Source organism: Amaranthus tricolor, chromosome 11 (genome assembly GCF_026212465.1).
Source record: "Amaranthus tricolor cultivar Red isolate AtriRed21 chromosome 11, ASM2621246v1, whole genome shotgun sequence".
Classification (NCBI taxonomy): Eukaryota; Viridiplantae; Streptophyta; class Magnoliopsida; order Caryophyllales; family Amaranthaceae; genus Amaranthus; species Amaranthus tricolor.
Window position 1 is genome coordinate 22,571,263 of NC_080057.1, and position 21,458 is coordinate 22,592,720.

Below are 21,458 nucleotides of genomic sequence, written 5' to 3' on the forward strand. Positions count from 1 at the left end.
CTTTTCAAAAGACGGTCTTTCAAGACATCACCTGTTCTTTTTTTTTTTGGTCTTAAAGATTGAATAGTCGGTTTCCAAATTTATGCACTAATATACCTCATAATTAAAAACTCAAATTAAATGAGTCATGAATGAGTTATGAGAGTATACTCTTATACTTGAATGCGGTTAATACACTTAGGTTTATAATTCCTGTAAATTGAAGTTTACTCCACTCTAAATGTCCGATTTGGGAGATTTAAGCTCATTTCGTCAGTGCGCTTTTTCCAAGACCTATCAAGGAGATAGTCAGAGTCACTAAATCCCTTCAAGTTTCTTCCTTTCAAATCTTTAAACTCATAAATTGTTATCCAAACAAAGAAAAAAACAAAAAAAAAATACATTAGTTTAAATCCGTTTTTTTTACTCTCTCCAAATCCTACAATCCAAACATAATGTAAGCGAAGCATCTAGAAGATTCATCACTGTCAATTGTCAAGCTAGACTAGCTCATACTAGGACTCAACAAAATGGATTTGAACATGAATATAGCCTAAGGGGAAAATAATGGATTCTAATTGGTGGTGATTACAACAAAATGTTACAGCAAAACTTTACAAAGATGGTTTAACAGCCTTGTTTCTGCCTATAGCCCTTGTGCTCTCAACATATGTAGTAGTCTTCGGATAATCAAAACTTGAGAATATACTGGCGACTCGGTTTCAGCTGAAAAATACGGTGCAGCAGACGCTTTGACGAGGTTCTGCAGTGACCTAGCAGATGTTGAATATATGGCCAATTGAGAGAAAATGGAAGTCGGTAATGAGGTAAAAATTCGAGATGAATCACGCCCAAAGAAGCCCATCGAATCCAATTTCCAAGTTTGAAACAGGGCTATCCCCCAAATCGTTATCTACATCGTTATTGTCTAATTTGTTATCCATATATGGCTCAGTTAGATCAGAAGATCTTTCAGAAGGAATCCCGTAATCTTTTAAAATACAAGATGAGACAGCTGTAGCTGCTTCACGCTCTAATACAACGAGGTAATTATCTTCAAACTCGAATACAAGATACTTATCCTTGCAAGCTGAGAGACGGGCAAGATAGATGATGAGAAATGAAGTTTGCTAAATGCTAACATTAAGTTACTAAGGAAGGAATTGAGTCCTTACAATCGACGAGATGAGCTAGATGATGAATGTTTCTGATTTGTATTCCATTTAACTTCAAAACCTATAGTTAAACAGGCAGATGATCATAATCATAAAAACAAGTCAACATAGATAAGGGAGGTCCCGACTCTTGACTCTTACCTGTTGATTGCTCATATCTTCATATCCAATATTCACTTCATTGGCCAAGACCTAGGACAACAATTTCCATTGAAGGCTGAATAAGCTAGAGATTCAAAATATTCAAAACCAATAACAATGCAGTTCTTATATTCGAGTAAAAGGAGTAATTTTACTTATTCTTCTCTACTTGGTAACTGAAAAGGCCAATGATACCCTTGAGTAGCGTTTTTAAAAAAACTTATGTACAAAATTTACTAACATATATAAAAGGCTACCTGTGATAGGATCACTATTTGCTCTCCTTTGAATCGTGCCAACGAATATCTTGCTTTTGTCAATAGTTTCAGCTGAGAAAAGAGTGCAACTGATATCAAATGTTTTTAACAACTAAATAGAACTACCTAACACATTACACACCTATTTCACAAAAAAAAAAAAAAACATATAAAGAAATTGTTTCTCATTGATCAACTTACCCCCATAACTTCTTCACATTCCTCTCTGTCAACCAAGAAATAAAAGAATTAATTAGCGTTTCGAATAAAATTTACAAAAGACAAACACCACTGAAGCATAAATTTATCAGAAGGTTACTCTATAAGTGGTTCAGAGAGTGGGGTGAACACCAATCCAGCAACTATGAAATATGAAGGTTGACCTCCTTCAATATGAAATGGTACCTTAAAGATCAGGAAAAGAGAAGGTTAAGTCAAATTTTACAACAAAAGAAATCAAATAAAAGTTAACAGAAAGAAAAGAAAGCGAAAGCTACCCAAATCACCATGAATAATACATTAGTAACACACTTACCAGATGGACGCGCGGGTTTATAACTGTCTGAACTTTCATATGAGACCCATTTCTAATGATGCCAAGCTCAACAACATCACCTGAAAATCTACAGCAAGAAAAACCACAAACTATCTTAAAATGAGGCCATCAGCAACAAAATCAAGCTAATGGGCATTAAAGGTTTTTTCGATTGTGCACTAATTCCCCAAATGCAGCAGATCCAGTAAAGCCAACTATACCCCAGAGGAAAACAGGCATTGCTCTACTCCAGTAGCCAGATTCACTATAAGCTAAGATATTCCCAAGCAGATGGTACATTTTCAATGTAGCCAAAGATTTGTAGTTGTTTGATTCATGTTATGATGGACTATATTAAAATAATTCAATTATAAGCACTTCTTAATTATGTAAAGTTGAAGATGATGTTTGCTATCAAGGGTCTATCGAAAACAAACTCTTCGTTATCACTAAATAAAGCTAAGAGATTGCGTACATTCAACTCCCCCAAAGCCCGTCTAGGCGGGGGACACTTGATGACATTGGGGCAATGGACTGTAGTCGCATATACACAAGCAACGCTCTTTCCTAGAAATACCATTTCAAAGAAATTGAAAATTTATTGAACTAATTATTAATACAAAGGAAATCAGTAAACAAAGCCCAAAAAATGAAATCCAGTAGGCCACATCATATCTATAACATAGGCCTTGCAGTAATATGATATATAATATCATTTAGCACGAGTGGACCGGGAGGTTTTTGAGGCCAATAGCTAGGTGTGAACAAAATTGCACGTTCTCAATTTCGGAACCAGAACAGATTAGGAAGTGACGGCCTGATGGGTCCGGAACTGGAAATCTAGAACCATCGTCAATTCTAGTTCCAATTCCTAAATTTGGTAATCGTTTTCATTCAAGTTCTAATATTTTTTTTAAAAAATAAACACTCAACACGATCCCAACACCAAATTTATTTACTTGAGGTTTAGGCTTGAGTTTTCATCCAAAATAATTAGCCAAATGTTTCACAGGTTTGAACTTGACCTTTGACATATATAGCCAAATGTTCGACACTTTAAAACTTTCATTCATTCGAAAAGAAAAAATATAGAGGCACAACTATATACCAATAATAAAGCACACGAAACGAACAAATACAAATTTTTAGTTAACAATAACATTGAGCATGGAATCAGCATAGATAGGTGTGAACCAGTAATCACAAGTTTTCCATTTGACAGCCATACATGGCACATAGCCTCGTTCTGCAACCCCAGAACGTCCAAGATTGCCAGGGTGTGCACTATATCGCCAGGATCACGTATAACCAACATATTACAAAGGTTTTTCAGCTAACCGCAACTGAAATATAGCACATGAAATCACAAAACCATCCCACACTGACCACAAAATCCATTTAGTGATTACTACCGAAAATGTATTTTAGCATTATGATAGCCATTGAAATGCGACCCAAATCACTCAGGGGAGAAAATGAAAAAGATAAAGCCTAAATAACTGAAAAATTTTGCTTATAAAAAACATTTGTGAAGCACAAAATCAAATGCACTTTCTTATGTTATCTAAATCATTCTATACATAATGTATATTGTATCATGTGTCCCTTATTTCGATGAGGCCAAAGGTCAATAGTTCTTTGGTTTCAGATTATAATGGATTATAGTAAAATGACTCATTAAATTATGCGTACTTTTTATTTATGTGAAGTTGTTGATGGTGTTTGCTACCAGCTACCAAGGGTCAATCGGAAACAACCTCTTTGTGTTGCGTACATCCGACCCCCAAACCTCGCTTAGTTTGGAGTCACTTGATGGCATTGGGGTAATGGATTGTTGTAATGTATTTTGTACCCAATCATTCCCATGTCACTCAAGGTTTTTTCATGTTTCTATTCCTGTTCACATCCCTTCTGCCTATGCGAATTTTGTGGCATGTAACTATTACAAATGGTGGTATTGGAAATCCATGAAAATGGAGTACCACAAAATGTGGGGAGTTGCTTACGGAATCTCCCTCTTGGTTATACCAGCTTCCAATGTTTTGCAAGTTCCTTAATACCAACCAAATAAATTTTGGCAGTTCCTATGGATTTCACAATTCAAACAATTTTTCATGTACTAGAACTTCCTACTGGAGCAAACATTGATGTCAACTATATAATCTCTTTGTTGTAAAAAAAGATATGGACAAATAATTAGAAGAAAAGATAGAAAGGAATAAAATGGGGCAATTGGGAAATGAGAAAAAAATGTGAAAATTAGTGGGAGGAGAGACAACGTAGGTATAATAACATTACAAGATAGCAATGTTGCAACCAAAATGAACTTTTCCACAATGGGCAGTGTTGAAACTAATTACAAACATAGGAAGTAATTACAATAATCCAAAAAAAGAAAATGCTTCTCAACTAAGAATACTGAGTATTATTTCAGGTTCAATTTAGTTATTATCAAGAATGGACAATGTTATCTACTTTGCCAATCCACCATGCGAATAGAGAATTGAGAAAAGTGAATCATAAATGATTATGGTTTAATCTTTTCCCACTTTGAGTGAATTTCGCATTCAAAGGCAATTTAGACAGAGAACTAGGTAACACTGAGACTGACTAGCCGGAAAATTGAAGCCAAAAAAACATGTTATGAGCAAAGCATAGACGAAGAAAAAGAATATTACTTCTGACTAATTAGATAGCGGAATGCAATACGCTCAGTTGATCGGAAGGGCACGGTTCCTTCACAGCCAATACTGACATCATTAAAACTCACGATCACATCACCCTGAAAAATAGCATAGCTTTTTAGAGTTGTTTTGCTAGTTGCAGTCTCGCCAATATGATATATACTGAATGATCACATCTTCAAAGAGAAAACATCACTAACATCATGTAATGGTCAGCAGTAGATAATTTGCAGAATTAAGTTCAGCAAAAGGAAGAACAGGAAGTCCCATGCAGCTAATGAAAGACATGCAATTGATTTTAAAGGGAAAAGAAATGAATAACAAATGCTGAATGCGAATGTGGTAACCCTGCCATTATGCATTTGTGTTCTTTTCTTTTTTTCTATGTAGCCAGGAAACACTCCTTATCAGTTTGAATCATTTAAATTTATCTCCATAAAGAAACCCTTCAGATTTATCTTAAAGTTGACAAGGTTAAAGTTCTTTTTAAAATAAAATTGATCTAAGTGAAAGCTCTTTCCCAGGTCAATCTTTACACCTCTAGCTCTATCCAGCACTGGTGTACCCAAAATCTTAAGAGAAAATCAAAGAAAACTAAGCAGTAACATGACCTTAGATGACAGCTTGAAATTTTATGCAGCCAAAAACTGATGCCAAGTCTATTTTGTAATATCCAAATATGTTTGGGCAGTTATATAAGCAATATTTTAGTATTTACATAAGGCATTGTCCTAAACAATCTTCTCATTATTCACATAAAAAGCATAAATCAATTGCGCATGGAAACATTTGATTGGAAAAAACAATCAGATTACCTCCTTTAAGGCATTATGAGCATTTGAAGTGGGTTCCACTCGGCGCACTAGTACCCCCTGAAATTAATAGTTAAAAGTCAATGCAAACAGACATTGTGTGTTGATCAAATGACATCTGTAGATTACAGAATAAAAACATCAACTTTTCCTATGTCAAATAGCTAACACACTAATGTATTTATATTCTGGATGAAAAAAGTAGCACAACCTCAAGATGTAAGCAAATAACATATGAGAGAAATCCAAAAACATAAAAAGGACCATATCATACTTAGCTTAAGATCTTAACAGCAGTAAGTATCAATAACTGGATATAAAGATCAACCTCATTAGACGGCACTTTTAAGCAGGAGCGTAAAGCTGGATTCTCCAACTTCTGAAGCATTACACCAAGACAAGGGAAACCTGAATATATGTTCTTAAAGAATGTTATAAATTATTTAACAGATTCATAATTTGAAAACACAAAACTCGTAAATATGTAATTAAGACAGTTCATATGAGCTTCTGATCTGAATATTTTGAATGAAGTGAAGAAAACAGCCCCTAAAAGAAAATTGTAAGCTCTGTGGATCAAAAACAGTACTTGTGCTTCCTCCCTCCCTCGCCCCCTTGACCTATTACAAAAAAGTTCGGACTTCAGGGTACAGGAAAATTTTGAGGAACTGAACCCAAAGAAAATCCACAAGCTCCTCAGTTCGTTAAAACATGCAACTCAATGATCACATTGAAGATTCAACCGATAAGAAATGCATATTGGTTAGGTTAGAGTGTGGTATCACCCACCTGAGAACCAATTCTCTTGGGCTTAAAACAGCTAGAGTTCAGCTCAACTGAAGTAAATGGAACCAAACTGAATTGAACTTCCGTAAAATGAACTAAATGTGGAGTTTAACTGAAGTAAAATAAAGTACTAAACCGAATAAGAGCTAAACTCAAATGATTGAAGAACATAAAGAAAATATTAACACAAATTTAACAGCTTATTACATATACCAACTTTCATATATGAAAAAATTGCAATAAGGGATAGGGCACAAACAGTGTCAAAAACAGGATCATACAGTAAACTTTAAACCTATTTTTGGAGGGTAGAGATTAGGCTTAATTACCTGTGTACTTTCCATTCCTTTCATAGTCTGTTAAAAAATGAGACACAACAGTAGTTGGAATCACATATCCTATGTTCTCCGTATCGTCTGATCTGAGTACCTATTTTTAGCAACATAGTTATCAAGTCAACAACGCTGCCTCAATAATACATCAAAAGAATGGTAGGTCCATAAAAACTTAATAACAGAAAGATTCCACTTGAGAATTCCATACTAAAGTAGTGTCGTTCACAAATTTTCTATACCTGGAACGCAACACCAATGCACTCCCCTTGGTCATTGAACGCAGGACCTCCACTGTTACCTGACATTGACTAGCATTAGAAAATAGAATGAAATAAAAATATTCAAAAATAATGATTTAAAGTCAAAATGGTACTTTACTAACTCTATTTTTGTAAGATAGAACATCCTTTTGTCCATGAGTTTGTGTCTTCCCCTAAAACTTATTTTTCTATATTTAGCTTTTTCTTTGGCAAATCTATGGTCCCCCAAAATAGAAGTACATAAAGTGATACTTCTACAACAACAATGTTATAGCCTAAATCTTATTATGTATATAACCACTTCTTGATCAATTTCTCTTGTAGAAATGGATTGAAGATATTTGCAACACTCACTTAGCAGGAGCTCTTTTGTATCCAACTTTACACCATCTCTCCTTAGATCATCCTTCCCAAAATGATATTCCCACATACAACGCCTTACTCCCGCTTACTTTGACCCCTCTTGGCTTTAATGCCTACCTACACAACTCTCACATAGCATTGATCTCATCACTAGTATCATCTAATACGATGTCATAAACAAACGCTCGTCTCCTTTTGGTCATTCATAAATATTTTGTTTCTCTTTACTCCAACTTGTATACCTCATCATATGCTTTTGACTTTGCCTCACGTGCTATTTGTTTTACTAGCTTCCTTTTGTTGGTAAGTTCTCCTCCAACCTGCACTTTCTTATAGATAAGTAGCATTCATGCTTCTTCTTTATTACGGACTTTAACTCTTCATTCCAACATATGGCGTCCTTTTCCACTATCAAGCTGCCCTTTCATTCTCTGTATGTTATCATTAGTAATGCGGATATTACAATTCTTCATATTCGTTTAAGTGGAGTCAACATCCTCCTTGCATGCCTAATCCACTTCTTGAGAGGACCGATCAACAAAGACATTAACATTCCCTTATTTCCAAGTTCCTCCATCATATTTTTTCTTGTCCTTGGATTACTCTTTGATTGGGTGATTGCACACCAACATCGAGAAAGAGTTTGACTTTCACTCTAGGCATTTTCCTCTATCTTTTCTTCTATCAAGAAGAAATCGATTTGGATTGCATCCCTCCATTTTTTATAATTCACCAAATGGCACACATTCTATACCACGTGTTAACCACTAACAAATCATATGCTTGTGCAAAGTCCAAATAGACTCTCCCTTCTAAATTTTTTGTTCCATATCCAAAGCCTCCATGGATTGTTTCTTTCACTGTGAGTCGAACATCAAAGCATTCAAATCACCATCAACATATAGCTTCATCCCTACATGATTGGCTAACCTCTCATCCATCACAAATAACTCGCATTTTCTTCTTTTGTATATTCACTCAGTCGTGCACTTTTTGTCTCCCTTATATATTTTTTTCACCTTTGACATTATATTTGTTACTTTAAATATGATTCTTTCATTCTCATTGGCTTCAGTCTTTTAGGAAATTTTGAGAAACTACCTTTAAATATTTTTTTCGGAAGTTTACCTCTTTAAAAAATTTTCCAAATAACTATTTAAAAATTAATTTAGCGAAAAAACTAAACATTTGTGTAATTTGGTATTTTTTGCTGGCATCCTTGGTCTATATAATTTCAACAACGATTCCTCAACCCCTAGCTTTCTTACCCACCCATGAACCCACCACTTACTCGTATCCAACAACCATAATCACCATACCAATAACTCGAAAGCTAGTAGCCACCCAATTTGAACCCCCACGACACAACTTCAAACACCTTGTCAATATCTTGATCCCATCACCATATTGTCCACCATCAACAACCAACACTAAAATCAAAGATAGTCATTAAAAATCACTAACAAACACCAAAAGGGGAAGAGTAAGAGACACTAACGAACACATACCATTCAAATGAATAAGGGAGTTAGATGATCGAACTCACCAAGATAAGTACGAAGTTTTGACGGTCGAATTCAACAATAAAGAATGTGATTGTTCATGGAGGATATGCGATGGGAACCTTGTTGTGACAGTAAAAGAAAGAGGGGGGAGAAAATGCAAAGAGCGTTACGGTTGGAAGGTTATGGAGTTTGATGGTTGAGGAGTTGGATGGTCGTTGAGTGAAAATTTGCTATGAATTCTGTTGGAAGGTTCATAGAGAAACACAAAAAAGGTTAGATATTTTTTTCTTTAACTCGACCAAACATAAGAGAAAATTTTGTCATTTTGGTTCATTTCCTATTCTCACCTTTGATTTTATTCATTTCCCGCTCCTAAATGTTCGAAAGCCAAACATTAGTCGTATGGCTAAAAAGCAGTTTGTACGTAGATATTATCTTATTAGGAACCTTTTAACAAGAATTATCAAATACGCAATCTATCAAAAAAATTAAGGATAGTTTTTTCCAACAATAAAGAATTATTGTGTAAGGTGGCTTTTAATGCTCCAAAATAGTCCCATAGAAACAAAAGTTTTACACTGACCAGGATTAATGGCAGCGTCAATTTGAATGCCAAGCAAATCAGATGACCCATGAGCATACGATGTAACCTGGAACAAACAACTATTTAGCTACTTGCATATTCATTGGCTAGAGCACCTAATAGTAGCAAGGCAGGTATAGGACATTCCAGGCAACATGTTAGCACCAGAATACATAAGTTTAAACATTTCTTTCCTCAACTATAGAGAAACCAAGCTAATCTAAGACAAGAAGAATGTAAATATATATAATGATGAAGCTTAACAATTTAGCATCAACTTCCATCAAAGTTTAAATTCGGAGCATAAACTAAAGAACTTGAAATTAAATGTTTATATAAAAAAAAGTGATCCCTATTAATGGTGAAAAGATAACCAAATTTTTGCTATGATTACCATCTTTTCCAATTCTGTTGTATTTCATAACTTCACTACCAATTCACCATCTAGAAATAACAATGTTTATCAATGAAAATAAGCAAAGACGATATCCAAAATAAATCCTATAGCTATCATCCATATCAATGAACTAAAAAGTTCATTAACCAAAGTTTTATGTTTAGTTTAAATTATATTCAAACCTCTATTCGTGAGACCACCCCCTTTGTCACAGAAATTGTATCTCCTCCAAGGGGATATCCAACAACAGTGACTGAATCCTGCACACAAAAATGCCACATCATTAGTTATACATGTCTTCAGCAGCACTTGGATGATTTTTCAACAAACCATCGTAATGCTATTGTCAACAAGATGGACAAAATTTTAATGGAGTTGGTGAAGCAGAAATTCATCAACAATTTTCTCAATGTTGTAAACGAAGGTAAACAAAAATCATAATGAAAGTAACATGTATGAACAATTTGCTATATCTCAATGTATATGATCAATTTCATGAAGAAATCAATATTATCCATTTGTGGTGTCATTTAAAAGAACACTCAAGCAGTTTATAATAAATAATGTGTTTATGAAGTAACAAGATAGACAAGAGGATACTTTGGCGCTTAATGCTTTCTTTAATCTAAAGGAACCGGGAAATAGTTGATTAGACCACTCAAAAAGTGCCCTTCATTAAGTTTTGGGAAAGGAAACATAGATTGCAAGACTTGATAGTTGATTATTTGCTAAAAACATGAGATCTTCATCATGCATGAACATGGGCCAAGATTCGACCTAGCTATATCACTCAACTCTATTCTCATCAAATCACTTCAAACTTGGATATATTAGTCAACTAAGGAGCAAGAGGAAGATACTACTCGTCAATGTAAGACTTATCGCCTTTCTTCACCCATGGATCCAAATATTATTATTGTACACAAGTTAGCCTAATGCTTAAAAGGTAAAAATTAATAAAATCAAAGGAATAAAATATGGATTATTCATCATTTGATTTTGCTTTGGATACTTCTATTTACTAGATTGTTGCTTGATGTCTTAATTACCAATTCTTTGTTCACTGTACCAAGCATACAAAGAATGAACAATATTTGTAGGAAGCTCAACTTCAAGCAATAGTGATTTTTAAGACTGAAACAGTGTGCTCTTGTCACTATTTCAGTTTTATGATCTATTTTCAAGCAAATGTTTGATTCGTTCCACTATTCAATGCTTGCTTTCATCTGAATCGAACAATTTGTTTTCAATCAAGAATTTCAGCTAGATTAATGAGAAATTCATCATACTAAGAATAATATACGAAGAGACTAGGATGTATGGAGCGTTGCACATAAAAAGGAAATCAAATGATACCAAACAGCACCTAAGTAATTAAAAGAAAATAGTAGTTTGCTAGGCAAAACTAAAAGAATAGTAGTTGAAAATTCTTTGTACTTTTTAAGAAATGCCAAACCAATTTTCAACAATTAAAATAATCATGGGTTATTTTTTCAACTAATTTACTTGGCCATATATATGAAGTTAGACATATAATAGCATATGCAAATTGAAAAGAGAATTCCTGCTTCTGCAAAAAAAGTTGCATAAAGAGGTATTCAACAGTGTGTATTTTTTTAATGTTACACTGGAATAAAGAATCCAACACAGCTTTCCAGCTTCAATCAATTTACTACCATTAAAAAACTTGATATAAATAAAAAAAAAATATTGTTCACAATTCACATGATTAATGGGAGCAAACTGGGACCTGTAGATGTGGTAGCCGACCTAAACGCAGTGGCTCAGCTCCTTTCCAGAACTCCTCATTTTCCACAGAAAGCAATGCTATGTCACAATCAACACCTCTGGCTAAAACCTGTACAAATGAACTAAGAGGAACATAAGTTGTTGAAATCCCTCACAAGTCACAACAATGAAAACCATCTGAATTATAAACTTATGGACTGATATATGAACTTATAATTCCTAAAATTTGTTAATGAAAAGGTGAAACAACCATGGCCAACTCATATGAGCTTATTGGTCGTTATCGGAAATTCGTAAAGTCTACAATGGACCAAGTCCACACTGCCGCACTTAACTTAATACATATTTTTGATAATTTTTCACCATTATCTTGTAGCTTCAGACTGATAATATCATAACCATAAAAACTTGAAAACCCTTGTCAAAAGTTAAGCAAAAATATTTGAAAGCTCAGAAGGTCCAACATTTTACTGGTTTGAACCTGGTCAGCGATAGACTTTTTGAACTAACTTACTGATTCAGAAACTAATCTGATTACGGTACATGAACAAGGAAATCTCATTTGAAATTGCATGGACTTCACGACTTCACCTTTCAAAATAAGTTTCAGGAGGATAAATCCAAAAAAAGTTCATATGAGGTCTATTATTTTTGTTATATAAGGGCTACCATGATATGATAAGTTAGCAGCTAACAATGATAATGAGATCATAAAAGTTAATATTAGTTTTAATTAGATAAAATATGAGATCAATGTTATGCAGGGGGAAAGCAGGAAAATAAAAAATTTATTAATTTAGAGACACCTAGAATTTCCCCCTTTTCACCTAAGGCTAAGCTCATTCAGGGCCAAGGCTAGAAGGCCAAATAATGCTTTGCATGGGATAAGTGTTGGTTCAAGCTTACTCAATGAAATGAGCATCTTATATATGCTTTCAGAAAGTCCATTAGCGCATCTATTTTTGTCTTTATTTATTGTTCTAAAACCAAAGAAGTCAATTATGCTAGAAGCTAATGATGAGCAGCTAGTACATATTCAGGGGTGATAAAATGTTTTCTAACATTGAAAATGGAAGAAGCTGAGAACCTAGGTGTCAGAAATCTCTTCTGCAGCTTCCATATAAGGGGAACGGACAAATGTAGTTCATTCACCTAGATTATATATTTGGTTCAGATATTGAAAGATGAAGCAAGCAAGTAAAATAAACTTAATTAGACTAATTTCAAAGTAGGGACGATCCCTTTCATTGCACATTAGTGGAGAACTTGAAAACCATTGTAACTACTTTTATTTTCCACTCTCTTCGTTCCTATTCGATGTTCCCATAAGAAATATTCACGAGAATTAAGAAAACTTGAATCTTTTCAACGTGAAAACATTATTTTATTGAATAATAAAGTAAATGGAAAAAAGTGGGGAACATAAACATTAAAAATATATTTATATAATAAAGTAAGTGGAACAAAATAAAGGGACTAATATCATTAAAAATGTTAAAATAAAGTTAGTGAAAAACACGTGGGGACCATAAGCATTAGAAAATGTAAAAATAAAGTTAGTTGAAAATATGTGAGGATCATAAGCATTAAAAAATATTAAAATCGGGGTGATTAAGGCTAATTATGTTCAAAAAATTATAATATAAATAGAAAGATTCTTTAAGGGAACAACAAATGGAACTACTTCGAATGGAAAACGGGAACACTGAATATGAATTAAGGTAGTTGATGATAATTCATGTATTAGTCAATTGTATTATATACAATTATACATGTAGCTCCTTATAAATAGTTGTAGAAGTCAAATGGTAATAATAGATAGGATTTGAGTAAAAAAAAACCAGTGTTTATTGTATATTGTTTATACGTGATACTTGATAGAGATTAGTTCTCTCAATATCGTAATATTTTATGGTAAATCAACTTGAGTATGTCTAAATGAAATATCAAGATTCTTTTGGATCCTTCAACTAAGTCTTGAAGGTCGAGAATTAGTTTATGCACTAATCGATTCGAAAATAAATCGCCAAAAGAAAACTAAAAACCTAAGGTTAAGCTATTTTAGTCGTAACGTCTTGGAGTGTTGAGATTAGAATTTCTTTAGGTGTTTGATCTATGTATATTATGTTAGTGTTTTTACCCTCATTTCCCTGGCATTTTGATTGGTTATAATGGAGTATTGAATATATTTGTCTTGTTTACGCAAATTTCATGCCCTTAGGGTAGTTTTTGGATACATTAATTCAATTTGTCCCTTCAGGGTATATAGCATTGCTTCCAATAGATTTAAAAGGAACTAAGGGGATGAAAACTTTTTGGAGGTCTTGTCTATGGCTGTTTTGGAGGCCGAGTGGAAAGAGAAAATATCTAGAATTTCAAATATAAATTATTACAGAAAAGTTACAAATCGAATGTTGTATACTGATTTTCTAAGATATACCACTATTGTTTCCCTGATGTGCAAAGTAACTGGCATCAATGAGAAGGGTGTCATTTACATAAAACACGATAAAAGACACTTCTTAGTTTTCTAAGAACATACTTTCTAATTCTAATTTCCTCTTACTTCCTTCATGCCTAAACTCATCATTTTTGTATCATCTTATCGATATCTAGAATAGCTTGTCATTTTGAAGTCTCTTTGTGATGATTATGCTTTATAAGATGAGTATGACACTTCCATCTTTCTAAGCATTTTAGAGCTTGTTTCATTGGTTCCCGCACCCCAACAAGGTACGACTTAAACATTGTCTCATATATTATTTTCAAAAAAAACAGCAAATAGGGGTTATTAATCCTAACCCTTGTTTAGGGAAGTAATGAGGAAAAGAACACATTAGAACACATTAAAAGTTTGGCAAACATCATTAAAAAAATAAAACATTTAGTCAATTCTCATAAACAGGATTACCAGAACTCCAAACTTCGATCCATCACTACATGTCGAGTCTTAGTAATGTAAGTGCGCAAGCATCTATGTTAGTTGATTAGAGTGGCGTAGTGAACGAGAAAGAAATACTTCACAATGAAAGTGTAGATTTATTTGGTAATTAAAAGACCGAGAAAGTAAAGGTGTACCTTCGCAACATATTTTGTATCATCACCCCTCCTCTTCACTTTCACCTGTATTACATGAAAGGTAGCATATTTGAACATTTTTGAAGTATTATGATGGTACTAGAAGGAGAACAATAAGTGGACTACCGGTGAGGAAGGGTGCAGTAAGACATCACAATTTTTTGTCATTTCAGCTTATAAATGATAACTATATAATATTAACCTTGGTTCATTAACGATTAACTGGATAAAAACGAGATCATAATACATATGGATTGAATTCCTCTAGATTAGCTCTATTAGAAACAATAATTCGATTAACACTTGTGAAAATGATTGGCTAGAAACTCAAAAAATAACCAATTTGCTTAAACTGGTTGAATAATTTGATTGACCAAATCCATTAATAAATCCACACTCTATATATCCAAATTAAGACAATTCCTGAATCATGTCCTAAAATAACATGGTGAGCAAATTGATTCTAGAAGCTTAGAATATCTTATCAACAACCGGATAGTTTTCATTTTTCTTATTCGACTCAAATTTTGATAACAATAATACTTGAAATAAGAAAACAAATCCGACTCAACGTAGGATAGTATATAAGTAAAAAAAATAAGTATGAAAGTAAAAAATAAGTATGAAAACCTTCTTCTCCTAGTCAGTACATAATTAGATGTCCTATTAACATTAGGACTTTAAGGAATTAATCCGGAATTTATCTTAAAAGCGCCAATTAATTCAAATATGAATCAATACCCTAGCTTGGCAACTTGATGCGTGAAAATCCATATAAACTACTTAAACCATGCATAAAATGCAATGTAAATTACTTAACATCGATGGATCTTCACAATGCCCTTGATAGTAGAGATGTCAAATAAGGTGTTTAGTTCAAGTTTTGATATGGCATCTCAAATTGGCCATTATTGGGTTTTGTAATCAGCATGTCTATTTGGTTTGCTCTTTAGATTCAGTTCATTTCTTGGGTTGGCTTGCGTTAATTTTGAATGCTCTATGTGATAGCATTGATATAAATAAAAATTTGAGAAAAAAACGCTTCTAAGATTATTAAATACTTTATTTGAGTAAAAAAATGGGAAAACACAAACTATCTAATTCTATAGATAAAGTTAATATGAGCGAACACAAATTTTCGCTTCAGATAATAATTATTTCTGAATTGAGTAGCTAATTCATGGTTGAGCAAGCAATCAACACCAATCTTTGAAGACTCTGGCATTGTTATTGTAAACGTACTTTTGGTAGCAACAGATTTTTGGTTGCAAATTTACCTAATACAAACAGATTTCTTTTCATTTAGCCCTGAGCAGAAAGTTTCGAGATCAATCACGATTCACGAGTCTACCTATTTAGATTTCAACACCTCTCTTTTGTATCATTTCCTTGGGGGTATGTATCCTTAATTTCATACCCATAGGCAAGCACTTCCTAACAAAGAGCATTTCTTACATAATCCTTAAATCTAGCAATAGGTTATTAAATATGAGACATCAAAAGCTTGCCTACATGCAGAGTTGGCTAGCCTAGTGAATGTGGTTAGGATAATATCAGCCACAGTGCACAATGACAAAGCCTCTGCCTTCACAATTTTAAGAAACCGATGGAATCCTGAAGAAATCGTTATATCTTCTTTATGGAACTTCTTTCTATAACCAAGACACTTCATCATAAAAGACATAAAAATTTTAATTTGTTTAATTGCTACCATCACTGATGACCACGGGATTTGTTCACGGTTTTTTTAGGTTCTCATTTTCTTCAGGTTTAACTCTATGTACCACAATTAACACAGAACAGATATAGAACCAGAGTCAAGATGAGCACAACAAAAAGTAAAAAGCAATAAATCAGGTTTTATGCATATTCAATTCAAATGTTGTTGAAGTGCCATGATTTCCCAAATGTGAGTTGTCCCACATCAGAGAAAGAGAAGAGCACTTTATAAACTCGAGTATGTTAATACTAATACCAATCGGTTTTAGTAATGAAACTCCTTTGAGTTTGTAGGTGGGTTAACTTTTCTCCTCCTTGTTTGGGTTGCCCAACCCATTTCTTAAATTTTACCAAATGCTTAAACATTAGACAATGTCAAAATAACATGCTTTTCATAAAGAAAACCAATAAGACAGAAAGAACACACATGAAAAGAAAAGTGTTGTTTATATAAGCTAAAATTAGAACAATTATGGAAATGTATAGGACTTTGAAAAAGCATAGCCTAATCTCACCTGTGTATCATGCTCAACACAATGTGCATTCGTCAAAAGTTTGCCATCACCTATCATGAAGGCACTGCATACAATCTTCCAAGTTCATATCATCAAATTATTTTATTCTGGGGGGAGGGAGGAAAAGGGTATCATTAGTGCAAAAGATACCTTCCAGTACTAGTATATTGCCTTTGCTTTTGCCAAGGAAGAGAATAATCAGGTGCAGTATGAGTACAATACACCTAGCAAATAAGCAACAAATAAGTACAACATTCTCCTTACAAATTTCGTTTGAGATTTTAGAAAGTGAACTCTTCGGCATAAATGAACAAAGAAAAATAGTATGAACTTTGATAATATCTCAGAATTGGCAGAAAGAGAAAATTCAAATAAATGTTTAACAATGCAAACCTTACTCCAACAAATGAATGTAAAGAGTAAATACAATGATCCTAAAAGGAGTATAAAACACAATATGACAAACCAATCAATGAAAGTATGAAACTTACATACCTTCACAACAGCATTCAAAAAAGTTGCATCTTGAAGATTTCCTGCCTCAGCCTGACAAAAAGGGTTGCTCACTTTTAATAAAACTTCATGCTACTAGGACACAAGGATGTAATATAGGCATTTTATTGTTGGTCACTTACAAAATTTATAGTTTGTTAGCATTATTGCACGACTATACACAGACAATAAATTAGCTAAGGAGTCCTCCAAATAATTTTATAAAACAAAATAAACAAAGAGCAGCAATATAACAAGATGATCGCCTACATCAACGGAAGTTTAAGTTTTAACCACATATAAGCTCAAATGGTGCTCCATAGAGAAATCTATCGGCAGCAGGTGGAGTAGCTAAATAGGTATATGTTTGTCACATGTCCTTTCCTTCAATAGTTTAGGACAAAATCATATATATGTTTCTTTCCAGCAATCCCCTAACCTATAATACTATGTTTTTCTTGCAATCTAAAAAAGATCATAACCTCCTTGATGGGCTCTCATTTGACTACCTGTTTAGATCATGTGACTTCTTTCCCAGGGAATAACTAGTGTGCTTCATGCCCAGAAAAATCTTCAAAACCTATACCTCTTGCATTCTGTAAGTTCAATGTTCCTCCCTTCTAGGAACCAAATCACCAAATGCATGATAACTTATAAATGGCAATACATGTACATCCAAAGGAAAGGCATGCCCAAATAAGGTTTCATCCTAGAATAAATTAACAATAAGTAGAGTAGTCTATAAACTTACATTTTATCCATCCTCCAAATCCTACGGTGGACAACAATGAATAAACTCAAAAGCAAATTTTTTTGTAGTAAGAATTAGCAAACACTATCAAATCTGAACCAATAATTCAAGCAACTAGATATATTTTGAAGCCTGCTTACATATGCAATGAAATCAACATCTTTTCAAGTTTTTTCCCATCATAGTTACTAGAAAGAATGGAAGACAAAAGCACTAAAGACAAATCTGGTATATAAAGTCCATTAAAACGCATGAATGAAGGTTTTCAAAAAACCACATTCAAAGAAAAAATCTGATAGCATAAAACCAGCAACTTTTCTTTGAAAATTATAACTACTTTCTTGCTCAAAGACAGTAACAGGAGACATCACCTGCTGCTCCTTCAATTCATATGCAAACCCTTTCTTGTCTCTCCTCTGCATGACAAAAGACTGAAAGCCTGATAATTGCTTCCGTCCTATGCCTTTGTTTCTGCCATCACGATGTCTAATTGTAAAATCTCTTTCACCTTCCGGCTTTCCAAAAAAACTTTTATGAGAGATTATTTCTGCCTGAATGAAAACAACAGAGTAACTTTATTTTCTAACTGCAACTGTACCTCCTCCCAGGCAGACCATAGCATAGCACCACTTTTAGTTACTGCTCTTACCACATCAAAAATCTTAAACAGAGGTATATATTTGTAAGTTTTGCGAAGTCGACATTTGATTTCATTATGGTCCTATCATCATTGCTAAACCAAATTTGTAATTCAGTAGCCAAATTGAATTCCGGTAGTTTGAAACAAACCGTCAAGGAACCAACTCAACCAAAAGCTTAAGCTGTTGGTTGAAGCCCCAGGATATGTTATATACTCTAACACGCCCCCTCACACGAGACCCTTTGGGCTAGAAGTGTGGATGCAACACATGTTCTCCTCATACATGGTGCTCAATATTCCACTTTGAATGAGGGGTGGTTGAGATTCGAACCCGTGACCTTTTGTCACATTGGCTTCTGATACATGTCAAGGAACCAACTCAACCAAAAGCTTAAGCTGATGGTTGAAGCCCCAGGATATGTTATATACTCTAACACAAACAAAAACTTAATAAACAACAAAACAATCCAACAGTGACAACAACGGACCGTACAGACGTACAGAGTACAGTACAATACTATTGCAACAATCCATATATGAAACATAACGAAGAGACGCAAAATTAGGGTTTTACCTCTCTAGAAATACTCCCATAAGAGGAAGAATCATAGATACTTGTTGTTGAAGCGACATTTCCATAGCTGCAATTGGCGGCCACAGAAATGAAGGCGCGAAATGTGGGATGGAGCGGAGGGAGAAAACAGTGAGAGGAAAGAGAAGGGCGAGCTGCTTCTGGGGAAGTTATTCGGTTGAACCAGCAACAACTGACAGCTCCCATGGTTGCCATTGTTTGATGAAGAAAGGAGGAGAGAGGTGGAGGAAAAATGGTGGTCTGCACTTGCTTTTCTTATCCTCTTAATTTTCGTATTGGCGCCCCTGCACTTTCTTTTACACCATTTGCTCAACATAAAAATAACGAAAGATTATATAATTTGATTTTTTTTTTTTTTGGAAAAATTAATGTAAATAATATAATCTTTTGTTAATTTTCTTACAATAATACTAATTATTGATTAACTTAGAATAACACTCCCTTTGTTTCTTTTTGTTCATCCCATTTACTTTTTGCACAGTTTTCAATGTAAATTTTAAACCTGAATATCTCTAAATACATATAATAAAAAATCATTAAAATTACATAATAAAAAAGTATGCATTAAGACGAATCTTCAATATCTCACATGGATATATTTTATCTTCTAAATAGATGTGAAAAACATTAATTAAACTTCTCTCTCCTCAAGGTAGAATATTTCAAATGCAAAGAACATTAGAAGAACGGAGAGAGTACCAACTTAGTGTATTTTCCTAGAATAATACCAACTTTAGTTTATTAATTAATTTACCATTTTTTTTTCTTATAATCACATATAGTTTGATTTTTTACATGTTAGGAATTTTCTAGGAAAACACCCCTTTAAGTTGGTATTATTCATGGTTAATCAATAGTTGGTATTATTGTAAGAAAATTAACAAAAGATTGTAATTCATCGCAATTTATCTTTTTTTATGATTTTCCTATGATAATATCATTTATTGATTAATTATAAATAGATGTATTTGTTTAGAGCAAACTCGGTATTGGATAATTTGATTTAACAATTTTTTTTCTAAAAAAGATAAATTAAAATAAAATATCGAAAAAAATATAAAAGAAAGGTAAAACTTTTTTTGACTTTTTTTATTAGTAAGAATTTTTTATGTAAAGCTTTAGAATTATAATCTAATTTTTCATTAATTTTCAATTTGTTTTTTTTGGTAATTATCTACTAAAGGAAAAGGTAAATGATAGTTTCAGTATTCCACACAAGGTATGGTTCTGGTGGGTTGTTTTTCCTAAAAGATGCGGACAAACCACACATATTCCCCTCAAGGAGGGAGTAAAGATGATGTATGCAGTAAAAAAACCATATACGCCTAAGGGTGTGCAACGAGGACCCAACGGGCCCCCGAGCCCAGCCCTTTATTAGACAGGCTTGCAACGGTTTAGGCTTTAAATGGGCCGGAATTTTGAAAAATCAATTTTTACTATACACTGAACAGGCTAAAAACGGGCTTTTGAACAGTGCTAGCTGCGCCCTTTAGAAGTTGAACCCCAAACCTTTTGCTCAATATACAGATGCTCTATCTATTGAGCCATAAGCGCTTTTGATAATTATCTACTATAGCAGGTTGTTCAGTTACTCGAGATTACTCCAAGCAAATATCCACAAAAATTGGGATTATTAATGGTTAATCAATAGGTGAGATTTTTACAGAAAAATCGTGAAAAAATTGGATTATTCGTAATTTTTCCTAAACATAAACAACTGGTCTTGGACGAGACGACCTCATAATGAGACCGTCAATTTGGGCTGGCCTAATTCGTGCATGTATCTCACATGCTTTTCTCTTGTTTTTTTCAATTTTTTGGGCATTTTTCGATTTTAATCTTAAGGTGTCAAATTTTGACCTTAAATGTATCAATTTCAACTTAAAAGTAAACTTTAAACATGTCAATTAAAATAAAAAATTTCAATTTTGACCTATTTGTGAGCAATTTTGACCTTAAGCTGGTCAATTTCTACCTAATATGATTCTGTTTCACAATTTGAGAACGAAGTTAATAAAATGGTATTATTTTATCATTCTATATTGATAAATTTCAAACAACAAATGAATGGTCAATAACACTATCAAGAATAGTGTTAAAACATTGTACA

At 33.5% G+C, this 21,458-nt stretch overlaps 1 protein-coding gene across 1 annotated transcript; it reads right to left on the reverse strand.

Moving 5' to 3' along the window:
• Window positions 1-437: 437 nt before the first annotated feature.
• On the reverse strand, window positions 438-19,649 carry LOC130827399 (protease Do-like 2, chloroplastic). The gene is made up of 21 exons (XM_057693107.1): window positions 19,331-19,649; window positions 18,488-18,667; window positions 17,369-17,419; window positions 17,024-17,097; window positions 16,874-16,937; window positions 14,640-14,684; window positions 11,563-11,670; window positions 9,995-10,072; window positions 9,416-9,482; window positions 6,944-7,002; window positions 6,699-6,798; window positions 5,912-5,991; window positions 5,587-5,643; window positions 4,766-4,869; window positions 2,088-2,175; window positions 1,872-1,957; window positions 1,754-1,778; window positions 1,553-1,624; window positions 1,296-1,346; window positions 1,155-1,215; window positions 438-1,069 (listed from the first exon to the last, which is right to left on the reverse strand). Exons 1-21 carry the CDS (start codon window positions 19,541-19,543, stop codon window positions 825-827), a joined length of 1,908 nt encoding a protein of 635 aa, XP_057549090.1. The 5' UTR covers window positions 19,544-19,649; the 3' UTR covers window positions 438-824.
• Window positions 19,650-21,458: the final 1,809 nt, after the last annotated feature.